General features: G+C 50.3%; 1 protein-coding gene across 1 annotated transcript in view; it reads left to right on the forward strand.

Annotated features, from left to right (window-relative positions):
* The window catches only part of ADCY10 (adenylate cyclase 10), a gene marked incomplete at both ends in the record, with an annotated part of 59,626 nt that overhangs the window by 18,272 nt on the left and 28,202 nt on the right, over positions 1-13,152 (forward strand). The window contains 6 exons of the mRNA XM_080699097.1: positions 2,226-2,281; positions 5,018-5,171; positions 6,362-6,554; positions 7,160-7,246; positions 9,975-10,249; positions 11,724-11,860. Coding sequence (XP_080555223.1) covers positions 2,226-2,281; positions 5,018-5,171; positions 6,362-6,554; positions 7,160-7,246; positions 9,975-10,249; positions 11,724-11,860 — 902 coding nt within the window. The remainder of the gene's footprint in view (positions 1-2,225; positions 2,282-5,017; positions 5,172-6,361; positions 6,555-7,159; positions 7,247-9,974; positions 10,250-11,723; positions 11,861-13,152) is intronic.

Raw genomic sequence — 13,152 nt, forward strand, 5'->3', positions numbered from 1 at the left:
GAGGCCGAGACATCAGGATCGCAGGTTCATGGTCGGCCACAGCAACTCAGTGAGGCCTTCTGCAACTTAGTGAGACTGTTTCCAAATCAATCAATTAAATAATAAATTAATTAGTTAATTAAATAGGGCTGGAGATGTAGCTCAGAGGTAAAATGACCCTGGGCTCAATACCCAGTACCACCAAAAAAATGAAGGCGGGACTCAGAGGGATGTTAACTGACTTGCTGGTTATATCTGCAGGAAGCACTGGAGCTGAGATTCAAACGGCCACAGAGATGCAGCATTACAGGCAACCACAAACCTTGTTTGTTTCTTTCATAATTATGTGGGGTTCAGCAGGGCATGGTGGTAGACACTTGCCATCCTAGGACTTGGGAGGCTGAGACGGGAGGATCACAGTTTGCAGCCAGCCTCAGCAACTTACTAAGGCCCTGTTTCCAAATAAAAAATAAAATAGGTCTGGGGGCTAGCTTGGAGGCAGGCTGCCCCTGGGTCGCTCCCCGGCACTCAGAGGCAGGCTGCCCCTGGGTTCCGCTGGTCTGGCCGTGCTCGGCTGCTCTCACTTTGCCTTGTTCGCGTGCCTGGGCTCGGCAGGCTGCTGGCTGATCTGAAATGGCCTCAGCTGAGATGACTGTGTAGTTGGGTTGGCATAACTGGGCATTTGGGCTCTAAGTGTCTCATCCTCCACTGGCATGTCACCATGGCAATCTCAGAAGAGCAAGGAGCTGGCCCGATGCATGAGCCCCTTCCAAGCCTCTCTCTGTGTTTCCTGTGTGCTGATGTTGCGTTGGCCACAGCAGGAGTGCACCGCCACACCGGACAGCACAGGCAGGAGACGGGGACAGTGCAGACGCCAGCCACCCTTGCAGTCAAGCTACCACGCAAGCCAGGGCTGTCTGATCCGCAATCTGAACCCCGGACTTTCCTATGCCATCCCTGCAAACGAAAGCACATAGACGCAGCCATGTAGATGCAACTGAGGCCTGGTTCCCGCCCTGAGCCCTTACAATAAGTGCAAAGTTAGCCATATGTTTCACGGGAGACTTTGGTTAAGTGCTCTAAGAAGCTTAGCAAAGCAGCGTTGCCAGGTTATGTGGAGGCAAAGCACAAATGGACGCAGGGAACAGATTTCATTCAGGAATAAACCCTGGAAGGAGGCAACTGGCCCAGAGAGTCCAGGAGCCGCTCCTACAGACCTGGGCCTTTTATGGGGCCGAGGAAGGGAGGGAAGCAAAGAGCCCATGTGCTCTCCACTTTGCAGCCTTGACACCGGGCCAGAGCAGGTGCATTTGTGGGACTGCGGCAGGGGGATGGCTGGGGCGTTTCTCGACTTTTGCGCCTTTCCTGGGTCCCTTGGTTCTCGGTCCTCACTGTCAGACCTCACGGTGCCCACACAGGTGGCAATATGACAGGAAGGATTCCATTCTGCCTGAAGCTCCTCCTCCAGGAGATGTCCCATGCAGCAGGCCGGCTCGCGCGGCGGCTTGCACTTCCATGCCGTCAGTGTCCCGGGTCACCACTGGCTGCGGGATCTTGGACCAGTGGACCTCTCTGTGCCCCAATTTCCTCGCTTGTGAAAGTGACATACTAGTGGTACTTCTTAACATCTTGTCAGAATTAAAGGAGATGATGTAGCTAAATAAAGCATTTGGCACTAAGCAGACAGTGCGCAGCAAAGCTGAGCTGTACTGCTCGAGCCATCGGCGCAGTCTTTTAGAAGTTAAGGCCGCAGAGCATCGAGCCTGTGGGTCCTGGGTTGGCTGTGGTCTTCCCCTGGGGCCGACCCAACAGCTGGCACGTGAGTCATTTGGACTCCGGTGCCTGTGGAGTCATTCCTCTCTCCTCCGGGTATCAACAACCCCGAGATGAAGAGGGGTAGACGATAGCGGGGAAAGGCTTCCTGGGACCGGGGGCCATCACTCTTCCTCTCGCTCTCTGCCTGTCTGCATCTCACATCTCAGCAGGGCGTGGCGGTGCACGCTTGTAACCTCAGCACTTGGGAGGCTGAAACAGGAGATCACAGGTTCACAGCCAGCCTCAGCTACTTAGGGAGGCCTTCTGTAACTCAAGTGAGACTCTGTTTCAAAATAAAAAATAAAAAATAGGGCTGGGGGTATAGCTCAGAGGTAGAATGCCCCTGAGTTCAATCTCTAGTACAAAAAAAAAAAAAAAACCCAAACCAAAACAAAACTAAACTAAGGCCTTTTCTTTTCCCCTCTCTTCAGCATGTTTGGTATGGCGTACCTCATCTGCAACAGAAACGAGGGCTGCCCCCTGCTGGGTAGGTGGCGAGCACTGGGTTGAAGCTTCTGTGTGTGTGTGTGTGTGTGTGTGTGTGTGTGTGTGTGTGTGTGGCGGGGTAGGGCTCACATATGCTACTACGCAGGCAGGCGCTCTACCACCCAGCTCTGGCCCCAGCCCTGAAACTTCTTTACTGAACTATAGCAAAACATACGGAAAAGAGGACCAGTTGTAAGTCCAGTGTGAATTGCCACTGGGTAAAAAGTATAATCATAGTCCAGACCCAAGAATAGAAAAACCGTGGTCCTCAGGGGCCCTCACAAGCTCCCGCCGTATTTTCCCCACACCTTCTACCATTCAAGGTGACTCATGCCTGTTTAAAATGTACAGATGCAGCCGGGTGTGGTGGCGCACGCTTGTAATCCCAGCATCTGGGAGGCTGAGACAGGAGGATCGCGGTTTGCGGACAGCCTCAGCTACTACTTAGTGAGGCCCTCTGCAACTCAGTGAGACCCTGTTTCAAAATAAAGACCAAAAAATATGGCTGGGGTGTAGTTTGGAGGTAGAATGCCCCTGGGTTCCATCTCAAGTACCACAAAAAATAAAAAATAAAATGTACAGAAGCCAGGTGTGATGGTGCAGGCCTGTAATCCAGTGTTTCAGCAGGCTGAGGCCAGAGGATAGCTGGAGGAGTGTGGGACAGCCTGGTCAACGTTGCAAGATGCTGTCTCTCAGAAAAGGAAACAAAGACGGGCATGGTGGCGCATGCTTGTAATCCCAGTTCTGGGAATCTGAGACAGGAGGATTGCAGGTTCAAGAATAGCCTCAGCAATTTAGCAAGACCCTGTTTCCTAATAAGAAAATAAAATAGGGTTAGGAGTGCAGCCTGGAGGTAGAACTCCCCTGCGTTCTACACCCCGGTACTACAAATAAAGTAAAATAAAGCATAGAAATGTAGATAGATGGAATCATGCATCGATACTTATATGTACCATATCAATACTCTGTGTGTGTGTGTGTGTGTGTGTGTGTGTGTGTGTGTGTGTGTGTGTGTGTAAACCCAGGCTCTCATACATGTTAGGCAAGTGCTCTACCATTCAATCATGCTCCCGGCCCTTTTTGAATTTTATTTTGAGACAAGATCTTGCTGAACTTGTGATTCTCCCTGCCTGGGTCTTCCAGGTAGCTGGGATTACAGATGTGAGCCCCTTAGCCTGATGTGTGCGTGTGTGTGTGTGTACTTTTTGTTTGTTTGTTTTTCCTTTGGGGTATATCAGGGATTGAACCCAGGGGTATGGGAGTATAACTCCACGGTAGAGAACTCCTGGGCTCAATTTCCAGTACTACCAGGAAAGAAAGGCACCTGCAGAGTTGTTCTCACAAAACTATCCCTAGAAATTTGCATTACGAAGCAAAACACAGAACTTTTTTCTAAAACATCTACACTTGGTTTAATGGTCCCAGTTTTCACCAAAGACACAAGATAACCTAGGTCCGTGTGTTCCTCCCACACCCGCAGCCAGCCAGCTAAGAAGATGAGCTGGTACAAAATGAGTCCCCAAGTCTTTGCACAGAAATGGCTCGATGCCTTGAAATCATGCTCCTTCAGGCTCCTTCCTGCTGCTCAGGTTTCAAATCTGTGAGCTGAGTTTCAGGCTCTGTCCAGGGCTTCCTGTTACATGTACTTTAAAACACAGAAGAAAAATAACCATGGCAGGGTTGTAACCCAGTGTGATTTTTATTCCTCTCTCTCTCTCTCTTTCTGTATTTATTACCGTGAGCCTGTGTTTGCTTTATAAATCAGAAAAAAATTATTTTTATTAAAATAAAAAATTATTAAATACTTATTAAATAATTAAATATTATTAAATATTACTTATTAAATAATAATTAAATAATTATTAAATACTTATTAAAAAGTAGCCTGGACATGATTTTTGAAGGCAAATTGAATTTTCTCTTCTCTGATAATGCTTTTTTTTTTTTTTTTTTGTGGGACTGGGGATGGAACCCAGAGGCATTCTGTCTCTGAGTTGAACCCCAGCCCAATTTTTTTTATTCTTTATTGTAAAACAACGTCTCACTGAGTTGTTAAATAGCTGAGGCTGGCTACAACCTTGATCCTCCTGTCTCAGCCCCCAGAATGCTGGGATTACAGGCGTGCACCACCATGCCTGGCCTAATAATGATTTTAATAGCTCTGAGACAAGTATTGTTTCCATTTACGGAGGGCAGGTTTTCTTCAAGGCAGAATGAAAAAATGTTTCATCCGGAGTTGTCTACTAGTGGAATCCTAACTTCAGCTGACTTACTTCCTACGTGATGGCCCACAGATGGTTTCCAGCCTCACAGCAGAGATAAAGGAAACGGCTCTGGGAGGCGGCCTCGTTAGTCCCAGCTGCACCACCCGAGCCAGCTCAGCTTCTACACCATAATTAAGTGGAAGTCTAAGAGTGTATCTGAGTACTTTGCCCTGGGGGCTGGGGGCGTGGCTCAGGCTCCGAACACTTGCCCCACATGCCAGAAGCCCTGGGTCCTATGCCCGGTGCAGAGAAACCAAAACAACAACGACGAGGACAAAAACCAGTACAATCAAAACCACACAACCACCGGTTAACTCGGAAGCTCTAGAGAAAGACTGTCAGGGGGTCCCGGGGCCTCGGCCACGCCGCTGAGCAGTGCCGGGTGCGTCCCAAGGAGCCTCTTGAAGGCCGTCGCTACATGCTTTTGTATGCCTCGACTCCATTGTGTCCTTTTTAATTTTTTTTAAAAACAGGACGTGATAAGGAGATCAAGTACTTCATGTGTACCATGAAGGAGTTTTTGATTTCTAACTGCAGCCGGGTCCTGATGTACGAAGGACTGCCTGGATATGGGAAGAGCCAGATCCTCATGGAAATCGAGTACCTGGCCCAAGGTGAAAACCACAGGTGAGCCCCCCGGAGCCTCCTGGCCCTCCAGAGGGGGCGGTCCTGCCCCTCTGCCTTCACATCAGCTCGTCACAACCTGTGCCCTGGTGCTAAATGGGCAGTTACCGATACGCATTTAGAACTAAGGAAAAGAGAGCTGGGCTGACCCTGGGGACTTTGAATTGGTGCCAGGTGGAGCTTGGTGGTTGGTGGTTTATTTCTGTTTTTGTTTCGTGGCACTAGGGATTGAACCCAGGTTATTCTACCTCTGAACTAAACCCCCAGTCCTATTTATTTATTTTTATTTATTTATTTTGTGGTACTGAGAGTGGAACCACGGGGTTTCCTACCTCTGGGTTATACTCCCAGACCTATTTATTTGGAAACAGGGTCTCATTAACTTGCTGAGAGCCTCACTAAGTAGCTGAGGCTGGCTTCAAACCTGTGCGACCCTCCTGCCTCAGCCTCCCAAGCGCGGGGATTACAAGCGTGCCCACCACGCCCGGCTTATTTTGAAACTAAGTTGTGGAATGCCTAAGTTGATGAGGCTGGCTATGAACCTGAAATCCTCCTATCTCAGCCTCTCAAGTACTGGGATTACTGGCATGCACCACTATGCCCAGTTAAACTCGTGTGTGTGTGTGTGTGTGTGTGTGTGTGTGTATGAACCTAGGGGCTTTCTACCTCCAAGCTACACTCCTAGCCCCATTTTTTATTTTGAAACAGGGTCTCACTAAGTTGCAGAGGGCTTTACTAAATTGCTGAGGCTGGCTATGAACCTGAAATCCTCCTATCTCAGCCTCTGAAGTACTGAGATTACAGGCATGCACCACTATGCCCTGCTAAACTTGGGCATTTTAAAGCTTCCTACATAATCCCAATACGCAGACAAGTTGAGAACAGCCAACTTGGTCTATAGAACCAACACATACATACATATAGGTCTGGGAGTGTAGCCCGGAGGTAGAAGGGTTTCCAGGAACCCCAAGACCACCAATAAAATAAAATAAAGAATAAAAAATAGAGCTGGGGGTATAGCTTGGAGGTCGAATGCCCCTGGTTTCATCCCCAGACCCGCAAAAAATATATAAATGATATTAATAAACAATAAATACATTTTATGCTAATAAAGAAGCAGATAATAATAAATAATACTTTTATTTTTTCCAAAATAGTAAGGCTCTCCTGATTCTTGATTTTCTCATAAACAGGACCATTGCTATTGCATTGACGAAGGTCAGCCTCCATCAAAACTTTTATACAATCCAGATACTGATGGCCAATGTGCTAGGTCTGGACACTTGTAAACACTATAAAGAACGACAGACCAACCTTCAAAATAAAGTCAAGACACTGCTGGATGAGAAGTTCCACTGTATTCTTAATGACATTTTCCATGTCCAGGTAACTAGTGAGTGTTAGGCTTCTGTGTGAAGTGACCGTGGGGCCAGCGTGGTAGCGCTCTCCTGGCCCCTATGACTTAGCATCTCTGGCTTTTATTATCCTCCTCTCTTCTCATCTAGAGCATCCAGGTGGTAAGGAAATGGCTCCCAATACTCCTTGAAATTGTGTCCACATTCTTTTTTATTTTAACCCCAGTGCTGAGATTTGAATCCAAGGCCTTGCACGCGTGCTAAATATACACTTACCACTGACCTACATCCCTGACCTTTATATTCACATACTTGAAACATATTGGAGATATCTAGGAATGCCATATCAAGAAACCCAAACGGCCACCTGCTGACTCACACTTTTATCACCAGCTGTGCTGTCCTCATCAGCCTGGTGCACAGTCACTGCCAAAGCAGACAGAATGTGCCCGGTTCCTTCCTGAATCTACTAGAGTCTATGTCACAGAGACTTAGAGCTGGAAAGGACAGTATGGGCGACCTGGCATTTGAAGACTGTAAAGCACAGAACAGTTGAGTGATTTTTCTCAGAGCCACACAGCTAGAATTTTGTTTGCTATTTTCCCAGATTCAGCCTTCTCATAATTCTTTGTACAGTTCCCCATTTCTCGGGAGATTTCCAGGATGAGCACCTTGAGGAAGCAAAAGCAGTTGGAAGGACTGTTTATGAAGATCCTGGAGCAAGTAAGAGCACCTGTGTGTCAAGCCATGGGGCGGGCAGAGGATGCTGGTCCAGTGGTCGCAGAGCCAGCTGGCTGTGGGAGCTCGGGAAGTCGTGAAAGCTTTATCCAGAGTGCTGCGTCCAAACCTTGAGCTGAGTGTCTGTTCAGAACTTGAGTATTCTTGAAAGGAGCCCCTAAAGCATCTTCCCGGGCCTCTCCAGCCTTCCTTTCTTCTCTGTATGGGATGGAGTAGATCAAATCGGTGAGAGGCCGCAGACGCAGCCCAGTGCTGGAGCGCTTGTCGAGCGGAGTGAGCAAGGCCTTGGGCGCGAAGGGAAGAACAAGACAAAAACATGGTTACTGTGCAAGCTCTGTAGACGGACTAGTGGACTAGCGAGGTGCGGCCTCTCCGCCCGCCACTTGCTACCTACAGAAACTCAGCCAGGGACTTCTCTCTGCGCTCTGTCATCGTGTATCAAACAGTAGCACCTAGCTCCGGGACACAAGCATAAGTTTCTAGTAGGATGGCAGGTTCGAAGCCAGGCTCAGCAACTTAGCGAGACCTTGTTTCAATATAGAAGATTAAAAAAATAGGGCTGGGGTATAGCGTAGAGGTAGGGGTAGAATGCCCCTAGGTTTAATCCCCAGTAAACCCCCTCAACACACACACACACACACACACGACTAGAATACATGGGAAACCCTCAGCACCCTTTTCATAGAAAACACTCTACAAGATTGTTTTAGTTTTCTATTAATACAAATAATGCCCCCAAATAAAAACTTACCAAGGCTTTCATATAACTAGACCACACGTTAAAGATATTTGTTGTTGTTGTTGTTGTTATTGTTGCAGAGCTGGGACCAGACCTGACTTGAGCATGCTAGACAAGAGCTCTACCACTGAGCTAGGGTCCAGCTCCAGTACTCACACTCTACCTGCCCCGCCGTGTGTGTGTGTGTGTGCGCGTGCGTGTGTGTGTGTGTTTACTGGGGATTAAACTAGGGGGAATTCTACCCCTGATCTACATCCCAATTTTATGTTTTGTTTTGAAACAGGGTCTCCCTAGGTTGCTGAGAGACTCACTACTTGCTGAGGCTGACCTTAAACCTATAAGCCTCCTGTCTCAGCCTCTCAAGTACTGGGATTATAGGTGTGCACCCCCACATTTGATTTATGCCCCATCTTTTTAAAGATACTAGTCAAAAGGAAAACAAGCTGGTCATGGTGGTGCACACTTACGCATTTGGGTTGCTGAGACAGGTAGATCGCAGTTTGCAGCCAGCCTCAGCTCTTAGTGAGGTCCTTTGCAACTCAGTGAGGAGACCCTGTTTCAAAATAAAGAATAAGCCAGGTGTGGTGGCGCACGCTTGTTATCCCAGTGCTTGGGAGGCTGAAACAGGAGGATCGTGCAGGTTCGAAACCAGCCTCAACTACTTAGTGAGGCTCTCAGCAATTCAGTGAGGCCCTGTTTCCAAATAAAATATAAAATAGGTCTGGGAGTGTAGCCCGGAGGTAGAAAGCCCTTGGGTTCCATACCTGGTACCACACACACACACACACATACACACACACACACACAAGAATAAAAAGTAGGGCTGGGGATGTAGCTCGGAGATAGAATGTCCCTGGGTTCCATCCCCAGTACCACACACACACACACACAAAAGCAAAACAATGTGTTGCCAGCCTCCTCTTTGGGTAAGCGCCCCCAGCTAAGTATTCGGTGATGGAATGTTGGGACCACGGGAGCAGAGTTGTGGCTGTGGGAGAAGGCAGGTCCTCACATTTCATAGAGCGATTGTCTTATGAGACTAAAAATGTTGAAATAGGCCTTGCTGCTTGCGTTTATAAAAGCACAGGGGAAAGATGGGCTACCTCATCAGGAGTCACACAGGCTGCGCCGCAGAGCTGGGGAGAAGGTTTCTGCCCCGTAGTGCCAACTCCATATTTTGATTAAGGTTGTATCCCAGCCCCTAGGACCCAGCTGACCCCCATCAGATGCCAGCAAATGCTTCGTGAGTGATTGACTAATTAGACTGGGTAAGGAAGAGCGGGGCACATAGGAAAAGGGGCACACCGTCTGTTTGGAGCACAACACACACTGCAGCTCAAACCAGAATGGTAGGAACTGCCTACGGGCCAGCACAAGACCCGTTTCCTCAGCACTGTGTGTTCAGCACCCAGCCCAGGGTGCCCCGCAAGGACTGCTGAGTCGCTTTGGGCTTACTAAATGTCAAGTCGACGCCTGGGGGGGGGGGGTTCACTCGTGGTAGAGTAGCGTGGCGTGTAGCTAACGTGGCAGTTCTTTTACACAATGAGCACTTTCCTTGGCTTTCGTGGGTACTCCCAAAGCCCCGATTACCTACACATTCGCATTATCTTTGTGTGCGCGCACGCGCGTGTGCCGGGGTCCAACCCGAGGCCTCCTGTGTGTGCTGAGCCTGCGCTCTACCATGGAGCCGCACCTCCACCATCATGCTCCCTCCCTCCCCTCCTGCCTTCCTTTCTTCTTTTCCCTTATTACACAAAAGTGTGCCCAAGTAAGAGTCCATTCCCGCCAGCCGTCCAAATTTATATGCATTCAAGTTAGCGGAATCCACGCTCACAGAGTCATCAGAGCGAAACAGACGGAGCTTGGCTGGCTCCCTCCCCATGCGAGTCACTGCGCGGGCCGCGGCCGTCCTCCCACACAAGCAGAACACCCGGAGTCCGACAGCACTTTTCTTTGTTTCGTGGCCTTGTCCAGACAGTGAAAGAGGAAAGGATTATCTTCATCATCGACGAGGGCCAGTTCGTGGATGTGGCCTCCTGGATCTTTCTAGAGAAGCTCATCCGAACCGTCCCCATATTCATCATCATGTCTCTGTCCCCTTTCATCGGCATCCCATGTACAGCCGCCAGCGCCGTAATGAAGAACAGGAACACGACCTACGTCACCCTGGGCCCGGTGCAGCCCAAGGACCTCCGCAACAAGGTCTGCCTGGACCTCAACATCAGCAGCATCCCCAAGGAGCTGGACTCGTAAGTGACCCCGAGCCCCAGGACCAGCCTTGACGTGCCTGCGTCCGCACTCGGCGGGGCTCGCCCTTAGGTGTGCGCGTGCGGGCGGAAATACACACCTGCGCTTACCTTTCGGTCTCACGGCCCCAGTTCTGGGAACCTATCTCAAAGAGAGGCTGACGGAACCGTGATGTGACCCACGTTCAGAGTTTATGGGGGGCATCGTTTGTGTGTATAAAGGACTGGGACAATCCAAGTGTCCCTCGAAGGAGTGAGTTCGGGGAGCCAGGGCGCATCCATCCCATGCAGCGCTCTGTAACGGGAACAGTAAAAGGCAGCCGGGCGGGCGTGGTGGCCACGCTTGTAATCCTTGTAATCCCCGCGCTTGGGAGGCGGAGACAGGAGGATGGCGCAGGTTCGAAGCCAGCCTCTCTGGCTTAAGAGACCCTGTTTCCAAATAAAAATATAAAATAGGTCTGAGAGTGTAGCCCAGAGGTAGAAGGGTTTCCAGAAACCCCAGTGCCACCACAAAAAAAAAAAAAAAAAAAAAAAGTAAAAGGAAGACCCGCTGGTGTGGCCAGCGGAGAGCCCGGGAGTCCTGCGGACATAGCCAGCATGCAGTGTGCAGAAAGGCTCTCCTTTATCTAAGAAAATAGGTGTGTTGTGCGCGTGTGTGTGACACACACAGAAATGCACACACATTTATTTATACTTTTTAAAAGAAATTAGAACCAGGCAAGGTGGTGCACACTTGTAATCCCAGTACCTGGGAGGCTGAGACGGGAGGATCGGAGTTCGTGGACAGCCTCAGCTACTTAGTGAGGCCCCCCACAACTTAGTGAGACCCTGTTTCAGAATAAAGAATAAAGCCGGGCGTGGTGGTGCGCGCTTGGGAGGCAGAGACAGGAGGATCGTGCAGGTTTGAAGCCAGCCACGCGTGCTGGCTTAAGAGACCCTGTTTCCAAATGAAAATGTAAAAATAGGTCTGGGAGTGTAGCCCGGATGTAGAAGGGCTTCCAGGAACCCCAGTACCACCAAAAAAAAAAAAAAAAGAAAAAGGGGGGTATAGCTCAGTGGTAGAATGCCTCTGGGGCAAATCCCCAGCAACAATAAATAAAATGAAATAAAGAGTGAATAACGGAGAAGAAAAGAGCAGATTTTTAAACTTGAAAATAAACAGAAAAAAACGGAGAGTAAGAGATTTTCAAGTGATTGAGAAGACTCAAATGATTTTCCTCCCCCAAAAAGGTCCTTCTTTATATATACTGGAGAATAAACCCAGCGGCATTCTACCTCTGAGCTACACCCCCAGCCATTTTTCATGTTGAAACAGGCTTGCCAAGTTGTCGAGGGGCTTGCTAAGTTGCTGAGGCTGGCCTTGAACCTGCGATCCTCCTGTCTTAGCCTCCCGAGTACTGGGATCGCAGGTGTGCACCGCTGCAGCTGGCTTAAGAGAGGGGCTCTCAAATGTAGACGGGTTGTCTGTGCACCGCAGGTACCTGGTGGAGGGGAGCTGTGGGATCCCGTTTTACTGTGAAGAGTTGCTGAAAAACCTGGACCATCACAGGGTGCTCCTTTTCCAACAAACTGAGTCAGACGAAAAGACGAATGTGACCTGGAGCAACCTGTTCAGTAAGTCACCCCGTCCTTCCGTAACCATGTCCTTCCGTAACCCTGGAGCAACCTGTTCAGTAAGTCTCAGAGGGGTCCTCTCACCCCGTCCTTCCGTAACCACGTCCTATGCAGAGAAGATGCCGCAAGGAAAGGGCCATTCCACAGGGCGTGGCGGCGCACACCTGTAACCCCAATACTCGGGAGGCTGAGACAGGACGATCGCAGGTTCGAGGCCAGCCTCAGCAACTTAGCAAGCCCCTCGACAACTTGGCAAGACTCTGTTTCATAAAACATAAAATAGCACTGACCGCGTAGCTCAGAGGCAGACTACTCCTGGGTTCATTCTCCAGTCCCACACACACACGAACAGGGCTGTTTCACAGGCTGCGTCCGCTGCGTCTGCTCAGAGGGCTGGAGGGAGGCAGGAGGGACCGGATCCGACGGCCCAGGTTATGAGAGGGCCGCGGCCTGGGGTGGGCTGGCTGGCCCGGCAGGGGTGCCCGCGGCCTGTGTGCGTGACCTGAGAGCGCCCTGAGAAACCTCGGCCGAGGACCTTCAGGAGGACTTAGGGAAACCCACGTTTTCCAGAGGTAAAATGACCGGCTCCAGGGGAGCGTCACAGTGGTTTCACGCATCAGACACGTATGCGAGATGGGGTTGGCAGCTCCCCGTAATCTCCCCGGGTTCCCTCCGCCCCGCCCTGGGGGCCTCTGTGGCTTCACACGGTCCCTCCCTTTCCCCCTGGACTCGCTCTTCGTCCTTCAGGGAGCACTCAGACACGCTCGGCCCGGGAGGCCTTCCTGGGTCCCGGCCCCGTGAACTGTTCCCGTCCATGCGGCACGCCCCTTTGCTCCTCAGCCCCGGGTCGCCCTTCGGGAACTATGATTACTTGTTTCTTGTCGACCTGCCCCGGAGCTTTTCAGCACCTAGAGGCTAGAAGCCTGCCTTCGGGGTGTGGGCTCCTCTGTGGGAGATGATGGGTTTTTAAAGAGACGTATTGGTGTATTATAGTCTCACATCAAATGTAGTTCATTGTGATAGTGACAGGCCCACGACACTTGGGCTTCGGATGGTGGGTTTAACGTCCTTACTAGGCACACGCCGTGCTCACGTGAACTGTCCACACTTCCTGCTCGAGTCCCTCCCCGGGCACTTATCTGCCACCTGCGGTCTCACTGTGAGCGAGTGCTTCTCTAGGAGAGGAGGAGCTCACCTGCCCACTCCACCTCACCTGCCAGTGTCCTGCAGCCCAAGCATCGCAGGACTGGAAGGTCAATGGACCACGCCTTTGGAGTGCTAGGAGACCAGAT

The sequence above is a fragment of the Muscardinus avellanarius genome (genome assembly GCF_963383645.1).
Source record: "Muscardinus avellanarius genome assembly, chromosome: 7".
NCBI classification, from domain to species: Eukaryota; Metazoa; Chordata; class Mammalia; order Rodentia; family Gliridae; genus Muscardinus; species Muscardinus avellanarius.